This window comes from Cavia porcellus, unplaced genomic scaffold, assembly GCF_034190915.1.
Source record: "Cavia porcellus strain 051 isolate PalLab524CR breed Dunkin Hartley unplaced genomic scaffold, mCavPor4.1 scaffold_11, whole genome shotgun sequence".
NCBI classification, from domain to species: Eukaryota; Metazoa; Chordata; class Mammalia; order Rodentia; family Caviidae; genus Cavia; species Cavia porcellus.
Genome location: NW_026947494.1, coordinates 58,515,077 through 58,533,494, shown reverse-complemented (window position 1 = coordinate 58,533,494; position 18,418 = coordinate 58,515,077). Strand labels below are relative to the sequence as shown.

The 18,418-nt window shown below is 42.9% G+C and overlaps 1 protein-coding gene and 1 pseudogene across 9 annotated transcripts in view; one reads left to right on the top strand and one right to left on the bottom strand.

Annotated features, from left to right (window-relative positions):
* Bdp1 (B double prime 1, subunit of RNA polymerase III transcription initiation factor IIIB) overlaps positions 1 to 18,418 on the bottom strand; it is a 134,905-nt gene that overhangs the window by 107,795 nt on the left and 8,692 nt on the right. For 5 of the 9 annotated variants that reach the window (XR_010050552.1, XR_010050553.1, XM_063258323.1 and 2 more), the window contains exon 1: positions 9,701 to 10,163. The exons of 1 other annotated variant lie outside the window; for it this stretch is intronic. Coding sequence is in view for 5 of the 8 variants with exons in the window: in XM_063258323.1 (XP_063114393.1) it covers positions 9,701 to 9,912 (212 nt within the window). In the remaining 3 variants the exon portion in view is untranslated. Of the gene's footprint in view, positions 1 to 9,415; positions 9,582 to 9,700; positions 10,166 to 18,418 lie in introns of those variants that run through there. 3 more of the 9 variants (XM_063258325.1, XM_063258324.1, XM_063258322.1) reach the window with 3 other exon arrangements.
* On the top strand, positions 38 to 9,589 carry LOC106028003 (3-hydroxyacyl-CoA dehydrogenase type-2-like; annotated as a pseudogene).

Here is an 18,418-nt window from a genome sequence, read left to right as displayed (position 1 = left end):
TTGAAATTAAAGAAAAACAGAACCATTAATCTTTTACATGTACAATAACTTAAAGAAGAAGCAGGCTCACAACTTGGAGGACTTCCAGCAAGTTCTCAAGGTGGATCTTTTAGGCACTTTCAATGTAATCCACCTGGTGGCTGATAAAATGGGCCAGAATGAACCAGACCAGGGGAGCCAACATGGGGTTACCCTCAACACTGCCAGTGTGGCTGACTTTGAGGGTCAAGTTGGACAAGCTGCATACTCTGCATCCAAAGGAAGCATAGTGGGCATGACACTGCCCATTGCTTGGGATCTGGCTACCATAGGCATCCAGGTCATGACCACTGCTCCAGGCTTATGTGGCACCCCATTGTTGACTAACCTACCGGAAAACGTAAGCAACTTCTTGGCCAGCCAGGTACCCTTCTCCACGCAACTCTGGGAACCCTGCTGAGTATGCTCATCTGGTACAGACCATAATCGCACACTCATTCCTCCATTAAGAGGTTATCCGGCTAGATGGGGCCATGCCATGCAGCCTTAAAGGCAGAAGGCAGGGAAAACACAGGCTCTTGTGCCTTACTTACCTTCCCCTGAGGAAACCCAGTAGCCATTCTGTAATTACCTACCACTTGCCTCTGTGACTAATAAAGGCACTGGGAGGGAGGGTGTCAATCTGAGCATGACAATGCATGCCTGTAATTCTAGCATTCTGGAAGGCTGGGGGAGGGAGTCAGCATCTCAGACAGGGTCTCACTATGCAGTTCATGCTGGCCTAGAATTCAGCACAGCAGTGACTGGCCTCAAAATCACTGAATCTCCAGCCTTGGGCTCTCAAGTGCTGGGATTACAGGCATGTGTTACCACATACAGCTCAAAAAAACTAGAATTTTAAAAGGATCCAGAGAAAAACAAACAATTAACACACAAAAGTAAACCAATTTAAAATCACAACGGACTTATACACACACAAACTCTAAAGGCCAGAAGACCATGGAATGAAATATTCCAAGCCTTAATAGCAAATAACTTACAACTTGAGTAATTTATCCAGCAAAGTTATCCTTCAAAATGGATGGAGAAGGGGCTGGGAATTTAGCTCAGCGGCATACGCACCTGCCTTGCAAGCAGGCAGTCATGAGCTCGATCCCCGGTACCGATAAAAAAGAAAAAGACAAAAAAAAAAAAAAAAAAAAAAAGGATGGAGAAATAAGGTATTTCCATGAAAAAGACCAAACCAGCTCAAAAGAGTAGATACAGACAAAAAAGTCGAGCTTAAGAAAATGATGGAAGCTCAAGATAGGACAGAAATGGAATCTATAAAGCAAATTCAATCAGATATCCAGAGAATAAATACTCCACTAAAGTATGTAAAGCAGACTAAGCCAATGTGAGGACAGGACCTCAAATACTGAAGACAGGCTTGCAGTTAGCGACCAGGAAAAGAAGATTTCTCAAAACTAGAAAGAGAATAACAAATCAATCCAGCAGCTGCTAGAAGAGACCAAGAAGAGTAATTTAAGATTGATTGGAGAAAATGAAAAAGCAGAAAATACCACAAATGACATTTAAAAATGTTCACAGACATCATAGTAGAAAACATTCCTGGCAGAGAAAAAGAATTTCACATACAGATAAACATATAGAACTCCAATTAGCAATGATCAAAAAGAAAATCTACAAGGGCTGGGGATTTAGCTCAGCAGCATAAGCGCCTGCCTTGCAAGGGCGCAGCCATGAGTTCGATCCCAGGTATCACCAAAAAAAAAAAAGAAAAAAGAAAAATCTACAGCCAGACATAATATGATCAAGATTCCAGAGCTTCAACACAAGAACAGAATCTTAAAAGCTCTTACAGAAAGAAACAAATCACCTATAAAAGAAAGCCTATCAAAATCACAGCTGACTTCTCAGCTCTGATTCTCAAGTCAAGGAGAGCATAGAGTAAAGTATTCCAAGTTCTAAAGGAAAACAACTTTCAATCCAGATTGATGTAACTCACAAAACTACCTTACAAAATTTATGGAGAAATAAATGATACTTGCACAAGGAGCAGGAAGAAATTTAAGACCACTAAACCAGCACTCCAAAAAGTTCTGAAGGACATTCTAGAAAGAGAATGTCCAACTACAGCTCCATAAACCCTAACAGAAATAATCCACCAGAGAAGGCAAACAATTGGAAAAAAGGAGGGAGCCAACAATAGGAAAATAACATGACAAGGATAAGTCAACACAGAGCAGTTATAACCATCAATGCTAATGATCTCAATTCACCAATCAAAAGACACAGACTGGCAGAATGGATCAAGAAGCTAGATTCAACAATATGCTGAATATAAGAAACACATTTAATTTAAAAAGAAATTCACAGACTGAAAAAAATCAAAGGATGGAAAACAATTCTCCCTGTGACAGGAACCCAGAAAAATGGAGGGGTAGCCATTCTACTTACAAAGTGAATTTCAAACCAACATCGATTAAGAGAGATAAAGGTCACTATATCCTTATTAAAGGAACAATCCAAGAGGAAGAAATAACAGTCATAAATAAATATATATATATATAACAAATATCAGTGCACGCTACTATATAAAACATGGAAAATCAAATAAGCCCTAATACAATTATATTGGGAGACCTCAATACACCATTGTCACAAAAGGACAGATCAACTAGATAAAAAAAAATCAATAATGAAATATTAGGACTAAATCAAAGTTTTGAAAAAATGGACTTAGTATACAGAGTGTTCCACCCTACACACCAAAATATACATTCTTGGACCAGGGGGTTAGATTAGTAGCACATGCACCTCTTTGGCAAGCGTGAGGATGTGAGTTCAATCCCCAGTACAAAAAAAAAAAAAAAAAAGTATAAAAAAAGAATACACATTCTTCTCAGCTGCACATAAGACATTCTCTAAAATAAGAGCATATATTGGCTCACAGAACACATTTAAATACATGCAAAGGAATTTAAATTATTCCATGCATACTGTCAGACCACAGTGCAATGAAACTGCAAATTCATGACAAAAGAAGCCACAAGAACTTTTAACACACGGAAATTAAATAGCACCCTACTGAACAAACAATGGGTCACAGATGAAATTAAAAAAGAAATTAGCCAGTTCTTACAGTTGAATGAGAATGACAATACAACATACTAGAATTTATGAGACACAATAAAAGCAGTCTTAAGAAGGAAATTTATGGCAATAAATACCATGTCAGGAAACAGAGCAAGCACATATAAACAACTTAATGATTAACCTCAAAGTTCTAGAAAAAGAAGGGCAGGCTAAGCCAAAAACTCCAATGAGGGAGGAAATTATGAAAAGCAGAAATTAATATACTGAAGACCAAAAAAATTACAAAGGACCAATGAAGTGAAAAGCTGATTTTTTTGAAACTGACAAAGCCTTATCCAACCTTATCAACAGAAAGCAAGAGCCAGATGTGGTGGGATTATACCTGTAACCCAGCACTTCAGAGGCTGAGGCAGATCTTTGGGAGTTCAAGACCACCCTGGACTGCAAAGTAAACACAAGGCCAGACTGACCTGCACTGGGAGAGCTTTTCTCAAAAGGACAAGGAGGGTAAAAAAAAAACCTCAAATCTAAGCACTTAAGAATGAAACAGGTGAAATCACAACAGACTCTGGAGAAATCCAGATGATCATCCATATCTACTTTTGAAAACTTGTATTCTAATAAGATAGAAAATACAGGAGAAGTAAACAGATTCCTAGATACATATGAATTTCCAAAGCTGAATCAAGAAGATACAAAAATGCTAAATAAATCAAGGTCAATCAATCAAATCAAGAATAATTAAAAATCTAACAATAAAATAAAATCTATCAAAAAAAAGCCCAAGCCTTATTAGATTCATTGCTGAAGTCTACAAGAAATTTAGAAAACATCTAACACTATATTATCTTTTTTTTTTTTTTGTCTTTTTTCTTTTTATCGGTACTGGGGATCGAACTCACAACTGCCTGCTTGCAAGGCAGGCGCTTATGCCGCTGAGCTAAATCCCCAGCCCCCTCCACTATATTATCAAAGCTGGATCAAGAAGATACAAAGATCCTAAATAAACCAATAAAAATAAATTAAATTGAAGATGTATTTAAAAATCTATCAATAAAGAAAAGCTCAGGCCCTGATGGATTCAGTGCTGAATTCTACAAGAAATTTAGAGAACATCTAACACTACTACTTCTCAAACTCTTTAATGAAATTGAAAGGGAAGCAATACTCCCAAATTCATTCTTGGAAGCAAGCATTACCCTGATACTAAAACCAGAGAAGGACCCAACTATGAAAGAGAATTACAGGCCAATCCCCTAACGAACATTGATGCAAACAGAATACAGCAAATTATCAACAAGATTACACACCATGATCAAGTGGGATTCATCCCAGGGATGCAAGAATGATTCAACATATGTAAAAGCCACAAATGCAATAATACATCATCTGTTAACAGAGAAAAGGACAATAATCATATGATTAGCTCAGTAGATATAGAATAAGCTTTTGACAAAGTCCAGCACCCATTCATGATAAAAATGCTACAAAAAAATTGAAATATGTTGGTTTTTATCTCAATCTGATAAAAGCCATCTATGACAAACCAACAGCCAACATCATACTAAACGGACAAAAACTAAAAGTTTTCACTCTAAAATCAGGAACAAAACAAAGATGCCCACTGTCTCCACTCTTACTCAACATAGTCCTAGAAACTTTAGCTGGTACAATTAGACAAGAGAAAGAAATAAAAGGAATAAAGATACGCAAGGAAGAAGTTAAACTATCATTATTTGCAGATGACATGATACTCTACTTAGAAGACCCCAAAAACATCACCAAAGACTTACAGATTTAATAAGCAAATTCAAGGGGCTGGGGATTTAGCTCAGCGGCATAAGCGCCTGCCTTGCAAGCAGGCAGTCGTGAGTTCGATTCCCGGTACCGATAAAAATGAAAAAAAAAAAAAAAAAAAGCAAATTCAATAAAGTAACTGTTTACAAAGTCAACACTCAAAAATCAGTAGCCACCCTGTACAGGAATAACATACTCACTGAGAGAGAAATCAGGTGAACAATACCTTTAAAATAGCATCCAAAAAAAAAATGAACTACCTAGTAATCTATCTAACAGAGGATGTAAACAACCTCTATATTGAAAACTACAGTAGTCTTGAAAAAGGAGATTGAAGAGAATATGAGAAAATGGAGAAATATTCCATGCTCTTAGGAAGGAAGATCCAATATAGTGAAAATGGTATACTTCCAAATCTCTTACACAGATTCAATGCAATCCCAATCAAAATTCCAACAGCAGGCCGGGCATGGTGGCTCAGGCCTATAATCCCAGCACTTAGGAGGCTGAGGGGAGACCAGCTCAGGGCTATACAGTGAGCTCAAGGCCAGCCTGAATTGCATAGCAAGACCGTCTCAAAAAGAGAAAAAAAAAAAAAATTCCAACAGCATTTCTCACAGAGTTAGAGAAAACAATCCTGAAATTCATTTGGAACCAGAAGAGACCTCTAAAATAGCAAAGGTAATCCTGAGAAACAAGGACCACACAGGGGATATCACAATCCCTGACTTGAAATTATCCTATGAAGCTACTGTGATAAAAACAGTATGATACTGGCAAACAAACAAAAGAGAACCCAAAGATCAATGGAACAAACTAGAAGATGCAGAAACAACTCCAGACACACTAAAGCCACCTTACCTTTACAAAAGTGTCAAACACATTCATTGGAAGATAGCCTCTTTAATAAACAGTGCTGGAAAAACTGGCTCTACATCTACACATGCCAAAGATAAAACTGGACCCAAATCTTTCAACAGACACTAAGCTAAAATCAGAATGGATCAAAGATCTTAATATTAAAACAGAAACATTAAATCTGCTGGAAAAAAAAAAAATCTGCTGGAAAAGAGTAGGTAAAACTCTTGAACACATTGGTGTAGGCAAAGACTTGAACAAAATCCTGATTGTACAGGAGCTATCACCAAGGATCTTATCCTATTGAAAAAACTTTTGCACAGCAAGAAAAGCCACCAACAGAAGAGACAACCCACATCGTGGGAAAAAAATGTTTACCAGCTCTACCTCAGAAAAAGGCTTGTTATCTAGAGCATATAAAGAACTCAAAAAAAACAGTCCTCCCAGATTTAAAGACCCAGTCCAAAAATCAGCATCTGAGATGCATACACACTCCTCAGATGAAGTAATACAAACAACAAATAAATATGTGAAAAAACGTTCAACATCACATCATCATTTGAGAGATGCAAATTAATGGCTAGAATCTACAAATAATGGAAAGAATGTCAATTATCAAGACACCAAGGGGCTGGGGATTTAGCTCAATGGTGTAAGCGCCTGTCTGGTGAGCACAAGATTGTGAGTTCAAAAAGAAGAAAGTGAAAAACAAAAAAAAAATCAAGCAGGGCTGGAGGTTTAGCTCAGCGGCACAAGCTCCTGCTGGGCAAGCTCAAGGTCCTGAGTTCAATCCCCACTACCAAAAAAAAGTAATCAAGCAATAACAAATGCTGGAGGGGCTGTGGGGTAAAAGAACCCTTTTCCATTCTTGGTGGGAGTGAAGACTGGTGCAACCACTGTGGAAACCAATGTGGGGATTCCTCATAAAACAGGATTAGAGGTTCCACACGAAAGAAAGAAATTAAAGATGAAAGGGAAAATGTGGGGGGAAAAAGTAGGATATAGAGGTATAGTTCAATGGTTAAGCATGAGCCTTAGGGTATGTGAGTCCCCAGGTTCAATTCCTGCCAACAAAAAAAAAAAAAAAAAGAAAAAGAAAAGAAAAGAAAAATCAGTGACTTGAGATTTAAATTAATTACAACAGTAGTTCCAACAAAATTTGTGTTTGAAACCATTTAAGCACTTGCAAATTCTAATGAAGGTGATTAATCTTGCTCAAACTGTCAAGTCACTAACCACATTAAAGCACATGATTACATGCCAAGCACTTAACAGAATGCCCAGACTAAGTTTAAAAAAATAAATAAATAAACGAAGTCTATGCAACTTTTTTTTTTTTTGGGGGGGGGGTACCCAGAATCAAACTCAGGGCCTCACACTTGCCAGGCAGGCACTGTGCCACTGAGCTACATTCTTGGCTCAGTGTAACCTAAATTTAATCACTGTGAGCCCAGAACTCGGGAGGCTAACAGGAAGGAAACAACTTCTAATGTGCTACATAGCACTGCAGCATAACCATGATTGGCCACAACTTACTTTGGACCTCAAAACAGCTAACAAAGGATTTGGAATGTTCCCAACACAAGGAAAAGTTCACTTTTTTTTTTTTTTCTTTTTTGTGTCTTTGAGACAAGTTCACTATTCTCTTCAGGCTGGCCTTGAAGTCACAGCAATCTTCCAGCCTGTGCCTCCCGAGTGCTGGGGGTGTCACCACACCCAGCTAAACATTAGTTTTGGGGTTTTTGGGGGGGAGGAGGAGTTGTTGTTTGTTTGGTTTGGTTCTCAGAATCAAACTCAGGACCGGACATTTGTACTGCAGGCACTGTGTCACTGAGCTAAGGCTATTTGTATACCAATTACTCTGATTTGATTATACATTGTATGTATTAAAATAATACATTGTAGCCTAAAGTATATAAAATTACTTTGTATCAATAAACATTTTAAATACAGGAAAGAAAAAAGGGGATGCAAATTAAGATTTAAGTCTACTTTTCTGCTGGGTGTGGAAATCTCAGGATATGGCAGGCTGAGGCAGGAGGATTACTGCTAGTTTGAGACCAGCCTGGGCTACATAATGAGCTCAAAGTCAGCCTGAATTACATAGCAGGACCCTGTCTCAAAAAACAAAACAAAAAATTAAAAGACTATTTTTTTCATTTTTCATATTTTACAATTAGTTTTAAATAAAACTGGAAAAGTCTATGAATAATTTTTCCAGAAAAAAAATTTTTTTTGGTATCATACATCGAACTCACGCTTGCCAAGCAGATTCTGTGCCATGAAGCTATACTACAAGCCAAAATCTCCAATTTAAATTCCTATCTCAGGCTGGGAATGTAGCTCCTTAGTAGTGTTTGCCTCGAATGTGTAATCCCTCTTTAATTCAATCCCAGTACTGGCACACAAAAAAAATCATCTCAGCCATTTTAACAATACACATACCCATTTTGCCCAATTATGCTGAATACAGAACAGATAACCTGATTTTTACAACTAGCAAAGATCAACCAAAATGGGGGGCAAGATAGAATTAAAAAACAAAATATGTCCCCTAAATATCAACTCTAAGAAAACAAGTATTTGAGAATAAAAGTCTCAAGATAACACTCTTAACCAGGTGGTACAGGCTTATAACGCCAGCACTTGGGAGGCTAAGGCAGACCCTAAGTTTGAGGCCAGCGCTACATAGCTAGTTAAAGGCCAGCTGGACTACATAGGGGAGACCCTATCTCAACAACCTCTAAAAAAGACGACATTCTCTGGGCAGTTTATTAAATTATCAACCATCACACATTCATACACAATGAACAAAATAGCTAAGAACTTCATTAGTTTACCAGTGATTGGTACCGGTATCTCCATTTTGAGTAGAAATTTTGAAGTGAATTCATGTAAAAAAAAAAAAAAAAAAAAAAAAAAAAAACCTTGGAAATGATGGAGTATCACTACTGAGCTATCAAAATGCCCTATATCTACACCAATTTAGGTTAATATAGGAAGCTGTGTACCCTCAAAAAATGTTTTACCTTTCTGTCACAGTATAAACAATTTGTACCACCTCACCATCACTTAACGAGGCTCGGTGTTTACTAATTTCCTCTCATTAACCTAATGTGGCTTATATTTAATTACTTTGCACAGTCAACTTTTTCAAATGGGTCACCTATTCTATCCTGTCCTACGCAATAGCCTACATGAGTCATCTCTGAGCTCCATTTAATGTCCCAAGAAGGTAGTATTACCCTTATTTAATAAGAGAAAATATTCTGTCCCGAAAAAAATCTACTCATGTTAACTACAACAGTCCCAAATACAAACGCAGTACATGACGCGCAAGCCACGCTTTCTTGGCTGGGAAAACGTGGTCACTGTGAAGAGCACCCTCACGCCAAAACGCAGCAACTAGACTTCCTTGCCAGTAACAACAGCCAGCAGTGGCGCTATAGTACAGTGGCAGAGTTCTTGGTTAGCATGCGCGAGGACCAGGGTTCGAGCCCCAGCGCCAAAATGGGGGGGAGGAGAAAACGCTGCAAGGGTTTCTTTTAAAAAAAAAAAAAAAAAGCATTTCTGGCACAGGGTTTAGCCCAGTGGCATAAACGCCTGCCTGGCAAGCGTGAGGTCATGAGTTCAATCCTCGGTACCAAAAAAGTAATAATAATAATAATAAAGCATTTCTTACATTAAAAAGTACTTTCAATAAAGCCATCTATTATAATGAAAAAGGACGGTGAGAGTGTGGCTATTCTTCACTTCAAGATGGGTCATCCTTAAATTCCCACTTCTGCTGGTGGAAGTCATGCTGTCCTCGCGATCTAGACACCGTGACGAACCACACCAGCCGCACCCTGCGTAGCAGAGGGATAAACTGTTTCATCGGGCTCAAACGAAAGACTTACTTCAAACGAGGATGTTCACTTAACGATAAAGTTCATTTGCTCGGCTTCGTAATCCCTCAGCTCCTTACCTGCTCGTGGGAACCTTTTCCTGGGGTTCTGCTCCCCCGAAATCCGCCGCGGGCACATCAGTGGGCTCCGCTGACTTCGGAGCGGGCTCCGCGGCAGGTTCCGGCGGCCTGGAGGCCTCCTGTCCACGCTGCGGCTTGGCAGCGGCGGAGCCCCGGGCGCCACCACCGGGCCTGACATTCGGCTTCACACTAAGGCGCGCCCTGCGGAACATGGCGGAGCCAGGGGTCCCGGGGAGGCGGCTCCACGGCCGCGCTCCGTCCCGAGGCCCGGCCGCTGCCTGAGAGAGGGCTAGGACCTACGTCCTCCCCACAAGGCCACACCACCTGTCCAGCGGACAGCTACCGCAGTTTCGCGCCCCTGCCGCCGCCTCCTCGGTCCCGCCGCCGCCTCCTCGGTCCCGCCGCCGCCTCTTCTTCATGACCCTGCCACACTAGTAGCTAAGTTTCTCCCGGCTCCTTGCTCCCCCGCCCGCAAAGAGAGCCGGAACTACTTACACTGATTACGTAATCATCAAGCGCCGACGGGTGACGTTAGATCAGGACGTCCGAAACCATAGTAACTGTTAAACTACAGCTCTTGGGTTGCCTTTGGACTGACAATTGAGGCGCAAAGGTGTACCGCCTCCTCTAGGCGTGTTTAAGAGTTGTTAAAAAGAAGAAGCAAGCAACTTTTCAGCTTAAATCTTTTGGGGTTTTTCCTCTTTCTGGTTGTAGGAATCGCACCTAGGGCCTCCCTCATACTGACCTCCTTCCCTAACCCTTCATCACAAACTCTTACAGAAACTATAAAAATCACTGACCCATTTTGTTAGACCAAAAGCTGTCAAAAAGTATGAGAGAGCAGGACCTAATCACAAGTGTTTTCTCAGGATTTGGAAATTTTTAGAGTAGAACACAGATTAAAAAATGTATGAGGAAATTGATATGGTTACCTCCTTGGAAGGAACTAAGTTTCTGCGAAACACATCATGGGTTAAGACCTTGTATACGTTTAAACATGAACATATTGGCTAACCATAGTTCTGTTCCACCTTATGCCCATCTGCCTTGCTGAGGTTCCAGTTTTCCCCACCTTGAACCCATTTCACCCCATGATTTTACTCTATAAAAAGTCCCTGAAAAAGACAAGAGTCCTTGGCAACCCTCTTCGGACCCCTTCTGTCTCTTGACAGAAGCTTTCTTTCTCTCAATAAATATATTCGGGGCTGGGGATTTAGCTCAGCGGCATAAGCGCCTGCCTTGCAAGCAGGTAGTCGTGAGCTGGATCCCCGGTACCGATAAAAATGAAAAAGATAAAAAATAAATAAATAAATATATCACGGACATAGTAGGTTGGGAGTTTCATTCCCCTGTATCAATTATATGTAGCAAACATGTACCAATAAAAATTAATTTAGTCACAAAATATTTGTTACATTTATGAACTATATTCCTAGTGCTCAGTAATTTTAAAATGCTCCAGTTCTTTCTGATACTCTTTTTTTGTGTGTGTGTATGTGATGTCCACAGTGGGTACCCCTAAAACCTCAAGGACTATAATTTCAGTTGCAAAGAGAAAATTCAATTAGACTGCAATTGAGAACACAAAAACAATTCTTATCACTTAATTTGCAACCCCAAACTCCTTCCCTCTTTAGAGGATTTCCATAAAGAGCTGAGTCAGAAAGTCAATCTTTTCCCTCTGCTAATTCAACAAATTCACTGGAAGACAGAAACAGGACAGGCATTGTGATACATGACTGTAATCCCAACACTTGAAGACTGAGACAGGAGGACTGCCTTGAGTTTGAGTCTAACCTAGGCCGCAAAGTGAGTTCAAGCCTGAACTGCATAGTAAAACCCTGTCTCAAAAAGACAAAAAAAAAAAAAAAAGAAAAACCAGAGAGGAAAAAAAAAAAAAAAGAGAGAAACTGGCAAGTGGTATTGAGAAAAAGGAGTAGTATTATAATCCCAAATATTGAGTGGTCATCCAAGTATTATTAGCCCTTTTCCAGTCTTCCTCACAATCCAAAAAGTTATATTTGCAATCCCATTGAGACGTTATTGGAATCCCAGCAAGTTAATTCCAATCTATCACCTCTATTGCAATCCACAGTGAAAGTAAAGGCTCCAAGACATATTCCAACTTAAGGGCAGCAAAGCAGGCCTAAATCCAATTCCCGTGAAGATATGAAGACAAAGGCCCTGATTCTAGGCCTCTCCTAGAATTTATTATCTTGTGAAGAAGGGCATGGCTCAAGGATGAGTGACAGTGAAGATGGAGGGAGCTAGTGAGTAACTTGAGCCAGCTAGCCTGGTGGAGAGGAAAGCATCTTTGCAAAATGCAGGGATAATGAAGGATCACTCTGCATAATTCAATTCAGGTAGCAAATGAATTGTTTTTGGAGGCTGTTGCTTCAGTTTCTGATATGTAAACTTTGGTGCCCTAGGCACTCATATCCTCTTTATTTTGAGGCTCCATACTCAGTTGACATTCTTAGAACTGACTGGCTTTGCCATCCTGGTGTGCTAGTATCCTTTGTACAGTGTCGATGTCCGCTCCCGGCCGGCAGGAAGGACACACGACAAAGTCTGGCAGTGGACAACCTTTTCTTTTATTTTTTTTCTCCGTACAGCCTGCCCTGGGATCGCTCCCAGCCGAAGCCTCCTTTGGTCCGCTCCCCGCGGCTCCTTCTGGGCTTTTACTTCTGGGCTTCTTCTTCCCCCCCAGGGGTGGCACCAGTATATATACGGATACAGTGTCCAATCATGTTAAAGTGAGCAAGGCAAGCTGATTGGCTAACATCATCAGTTGCCAGGCAGACTATATTGTTGAGCGGGTTGCTTACGCGCTAAGCAGGAAACTAACGTGTTCGATGGGAGGGGTAATCTACCTCAGGCTTTACTCTTTACTACAGGCCTCACGTCCGCCAAGTGAGGCGACCGGGCTCGGGGCTGTGGCTCTCAACATCTCCCCCTTTTTTATTTTTTATGAATGTGCGCATCGTAGCCCTTCCTGGACTGGGTGCAGAGGCTTATGCCCTATGCGTAGGCCCACCGTAGGTCCTTGGCTTAGACCCTGGTCGGCCGTCCCATGGTCTGCCAAGGCCCTGAGGCCCTCGTCCTTTTTCTAGGGCCAGGCACAAACTGGACGGAACCTGGATGTACACAAGCTTGTACTCATTTCCTTTCCGTAAAGAAATCCCCTCGGAGAGAAATTTAGACCTGGGCAGCATCTAACAGTCCAGCGGCTTACGTGCAGAATGGGGTAGGGCCTGGCTTAGGTTGAGTCGCACCGGGGGAGTACGCTCTTACCCGTCATTGACTCTCCTACCCAGCTATGTCATAATTTTTTTTTTTAGAGGAGGAGTGTGGGAAGCTCACCGTCCCTAGACTCGGTCGTAGGCTAGGCGAGCGAGCCATGTATATGCCTGAGGATCTTCTTGTCCATTTTGGGCTACCGCTATTTTTATTTATCTTGTTGGTTGGTCTGTGATGGATCTCCGGTAGGGCAGGTCTGATCTTCAGTCGAGGGCTTTGTCGCCCGTGTCAGTCTCTCCGGTACCCACAGTGGTTCTCGTCTCGATTCCTGTGGGAAAACACAAACCGCGCCTCGGTTCCAGCTGACCACTGGATCCGGGCCCATCCATTGTCCTGTCAGGACATCTTTCCACTTCACCCACCCTTTATGGTTGGGGGAAGGGTTGCAGTGCTCCACGGCTGGGGAGCAATTATCATTATTTAAATTTAAAAAATTGTGTGTGAATAGTGCCATGGATAATCGTGCCTTTGGGGCCAGGCCTTGGCCTACTCCCCCTTTTTGTTTTTGTAAAATTTCTTTGAGGCTTTTATGAGCCCTCTCAATGATTCTTTGACCTTGGGGATTGTATAGGATACCATGTTTTAATTGAACCTCTATCATTTTGCAGAACTCATTGAAGGCTTTGCCTATATAGGCTGGTCCATTATCAGTTTTTAATATTTTTGGTTTGCCCCATGCGGCCCAAGCCGCCAGGCAATGATTGATCACATTAGACACTTTTTCACCTGTTTTTGCTGTTGCAAATATGACGTGAGAACAGGTGTCTGTGGAAACATGAACATATTTAAGAGTCCCAAACTCCTGTATATGTGTGATGTCCATCTGCCAAACATCACCAGGGATCAAACCTCGAGGGTTTACTCCCATCGGTATGGCAGGTTTGTATGTGGCACAGGAGTCACATAGTCGCACGATATCTCGTGCATCTGCTCTGGAAACATGGAAATGGTTTGCTAGTGTCCTGGCATTGACATGAAACTTATCATGGAAGGCACGGGCTCGCTCGATTGGTGTTAGTAAGGTAAAAATCCATAACGGGCGAGTGGCAGTATCAGCAGCCGCATTCCCCTGTGCCATAGGCCCTGGCAAGGATGTATGTGTTCTTATGTGGGTGGTGAAGACCTTATGGTGTCTGTTCTGAAGCAATGTCTGGATAGACAGGAACAGCCCAGCCACTGTGGAAGTGGATCTAATTAAACCGGCAGTCTCAAGCACTTGTATAGCATTGACCACATACCTAGAATCGGAGACAATATTAATGGCTTCTGAGAACCGTTCAAGAATCATTTTAACGATCTGCAGTTCCACCACCTGAGGCTGATCAGGTTTAAATTGTATGGTAACCGGGGGCTTGCCTAGGATCACATAGGCGCCTATCCCCGTCTTGGAGCCATTTGTGTATATTGTAGTTGCTGGGACTAATGGCTCAGAGGCAGTAACCTTTGGAAAAATTATAGGGTGCTGAGTGACAAATGACAAGATAGGGTCTTTAGGGTATTGATTGTTTATATCCCCATGGAAAACACATCTCAGAATGGCCCATGTATCTATGCAGGCAGCCAGGGTCTTGATCTGGCTGGCGGTATAGGGTACTCGGATGGCTTGTGGTCTTGAGCCAAAATGTTGGACAGCTCTATCATGCGCTTCAAGGGCCAATGAAGCGACTGCCTCTGGGTAATGCTCTATGACTTTTGCAGGTGAGACCTTAGGGTGTATCCACAGTAATGGTCCTTTCTGCCAAATCACCGCTGTGGGCTGTAGACTAGTCTGTAGCAAACAGACATCAAAGGGTCGCCCTGGTTCAATTCTGTGTAAGGTAGCCCCACCTAAGGCTTTTTCCACTCTCTGTAAGGCAGCTCTTGCCTCAGGAGTGAGCCTCCTGTGGGAGGCTATATCTGGGTCTCCCTTTAGAAGGTCGAACAGGGGTTTGAGATCTGAATTTGGTATATGTAAATATGGCCTAATCTAATTAATGTCTCCCAATAGTTTTTGCATGTCATTTAGGGTCCTAACGCCATCCGTCCTAATGGTGACCTTTTGTATAAGTCTGGAGGCGACACTGAGGTCCACACCTGCTGACCCAGGGGTGGCCCTTGTTGAAGGCTGCCATCCTGAGCTGTCTTGTCTCTGGGGCGGGGGCCCGCCTGTGAAGGGGGCCCCCTCTGGCCGTTTTTTGGCCCTCTAACATCTCGTCTACAAATACGGTTGCCCTGAGCATCAAAGACCGACCTACACTCCTCAGCTTTGTGTGATCCCCTCTTGCATCGCCCACAAACATATGGTTCTTCATTCTTAGGGCGAGGCCTAGCATCTGCATTGTTTGGGCAATGACGTTTAATGTGTCCTGGCTCCCCGCAGGCAAAACACCCTTTAGCCTTACATTCCCCTTCTAACCCGCGAGGTCCCCTCTGCTGTACAGCCGCGGCCAGGAGAGCAGCCACTCCCGAGTTGGAGAGCGGCCCCCCTATCTCTCTGCATATCCTAATCCAGGCGTTGAGGTCCTTGTTCTTATGAGGAGCTATCGCTGCCTTGCACTCTTTTGTACATTGCTCAAAAATCAGCTGCCTTACCAGCGGTCGAGCCACTCCCGGATCAGAAAATATCTTATCGGCAGCATCTTGTATTCGGGCCACAAAGTCAACAAATGGCTCTGTGGTACCCTGAATTACTGGGAAAGAACCCTGCGACTCCTTATCGAGCGACTTAGGCTCCTGACAGCTGGTCTCTTTGGCCTCCTTGCCATTCAACTTTCCCTCGTCCTCGGAGTCAGACGACTCCGAGGCTAGAGCCCCGTCCTTCTCCTTAGCATCTTTGTTCCCCTTGACGGGCCCCTCTCGGGAGCTCCCTGACTGGGCCTGCTCAAATACCCTGCGTACTTTTGTAAGCTCTTGAGAGCTTTCTCCACAACCACCCTCGCTCTTAATGTTACTACCTAGCATGTTTCCCATTTTTTAATATGTTACTCACCGCGTGAGGCCCAAGGAATCCGCCACTTACGCGTGAGCCTGAGGGGAGTCTAAAAGCCCTGTAGGTGCGCGCCACCCAGAGCCCAGGCTTATCCCCAACTCACCTGTCTCGCAGCTCTGTACTGGAGCGTTGTCCGCTGTCACGTCTCGGGGGTGATCAGTCCCCGTACGGGCCACCAAATGTCGATGTCCGCTCCCGGCCGGCAGGAAGGACACACGACAAAGTCTGGCAGTGGACAACCTTTTCTTTTATTTTTTTTCTCCGTACAGCCTGCCCTGGGATCGCTCCCAGCCGAAGCCTCCTTTGGTCCGCTCCCCGCGGCTCCTTCTGGGCTTTTACTTCTGGGCTTCTTCTTCCCCCCCAGGGGTGGCACCAGTATATATACGGATACAGTGTCCAATCATGTTAAAGTGAACAAGGCAAGCTGATTGGCTAACATCATCAGTTGCCAGGCAGACTATATTGTTGAGCGGGTTGCTTACGCGCTAAGCAGGAAACTAACGTGCTCGATGGGAGGGGTAATCTACCTCAGGCTTTACTCTTTACTACAGGCCTCACGTCCGCCAAGTGAGGCGACCGGGCTCGGGGCTGTGGCTCTCAACATCACAGACCACTATTCAAGGAAACAGGAGACTGATGGCTTTCGAGATTACACACCAGTACCTCAGATAGACTTATTTGCAATGCTTAGAGCCAACTGAAGAGAGAAGGAAATACCATAGTCAGCTCTGTACATATCAGTATAGGGAAATAAGTCTCAATATAATCAAAGTTGCAGCAATTGTTCTGCATTGCTTGGTGTGTGGAAGATGCTAAGTGTGATCTCTAAGGCTACAAGAATAATAGCTAATATATTGAACGCTGTTGTAGCTTGGCATAACTTACGCCATCTTGAGTCCTACATTTAACTAATGCCCTGTGTTTGACCCAGGAAAATGGAAAATTACTCAGGGAATAAGTCCCATGAGAAAAGCAGAATGAGCTGTACCTACAGAAGAAAAATTAACCTGCTCAATAAAAGAAGCAGGATGCAGGTGTCAACCAAAAATTAATGAAAGATTCGAACTAAATTGTTTCAAAACAAGATGTCTTTTGTGATTCTCTCTTATAAAAACTCTGTAACTTTCCAGTTCAGTGCCACTTGTTTGGACCCTGAATCAGGGGAGGGAGGTCTGTATAAGAGTGATCCTGAGCTCGGGTAATTAAATTCCAAATTTATCAATTTGGCTGCTTGGATTCCTATATTGTTCACATCCACCTCATTTGGGAGCTTGCCCTGGATTATAGGACAAGCCTCTCTTTGAGGCAATTGTTCCTCAGGGGGACTGCTGAGAGTCCCTCATCCCAGAGGAATCTCTTTGTTTCAAAGAGAAACCAAAACCCCTGGACGCTAATTGAGAACAAGCAGTCCAGATCCTTTTTTTTTTTTTTTTTTTTTTTTTTTTTTTTTTGTCTTTTTCGTTTTTATCGGTACCAGGGATCGAACTCATGACTGCCTGCTTGCAAGGCAGACGCTTATGCCGCTGAGCTAAATCCCCAGCCCAAGCAGTCCAGATCCTTACCGGTAAGATTATTCTAGTTTTTGTTGCGGGTGCCCCTCGGAGGTCTTTGGAGACATTATAATTTCAAGACCAAGTTCTCAGACCAAGACACTGGCTGAGACTTGTTGGCCATAAAGTCAAACTAGTTCTCGGTGTTTGTCTGTTAATCTCTGTCTTTGTTCTTGTTAATCTTGTTTGTCACTGGTTTAATATTCATTATTTGTCTGTTATTCATGTGATTGGGTCAATCTGCTTTTGTTTTGTTGCCTTTGCAATGTGTTCTTAACCATTTTGAGGAATTTCATCAGAGAGCCTCTTCCTAAGGTAAACCTGTTTACCCAGGGTAGCTCCAAATTTTTTTGTGAATTTAAATGGCCCGCTTTCAAAGTCTCTTGGACTCCCAAAGGGACTAACCTCTCTACCTCAACTCTGAAAAACAACAGCACTGCCCCTGCAGCTACGACTGCAGCCCCTGCCGCAAGAGCCCCACCCAGCACTTAGAGGGTATACTCGACCCTGCTGGCAGGCCCTGCACCAGCTGGGTGCCGCCACACCCTGAAACCTGAGGCCAGGACTTCTCCAGGCTTTCACTGCAGTGAATAGCTTGGCCCTCCTTCCACCTCCCTGTGCACTGAGTACCAATAAAAAAGAAAAAAAATAGGTGGAGAAGAAGGGAGGTGTTGAGAGGGTTGAGGCATTAAGATGGCATTTTGGGTTCTCCGACAAGTTGCTGTCTGAGCTGTTGGTTCTCCTGGAGAAGCTTTGGTCCTCACATCGAGCATTGCTTCCTGGCTCCGGAGGGGAAGACATGTGCTGCTTGGTCTCCAGGATGAACTCCTCACACTGCTTCCTGGCACGTACCGGACTGTGCTTGTCCTCAGAGGAGCTGGGGGGTGGGGGGTGGGTGAG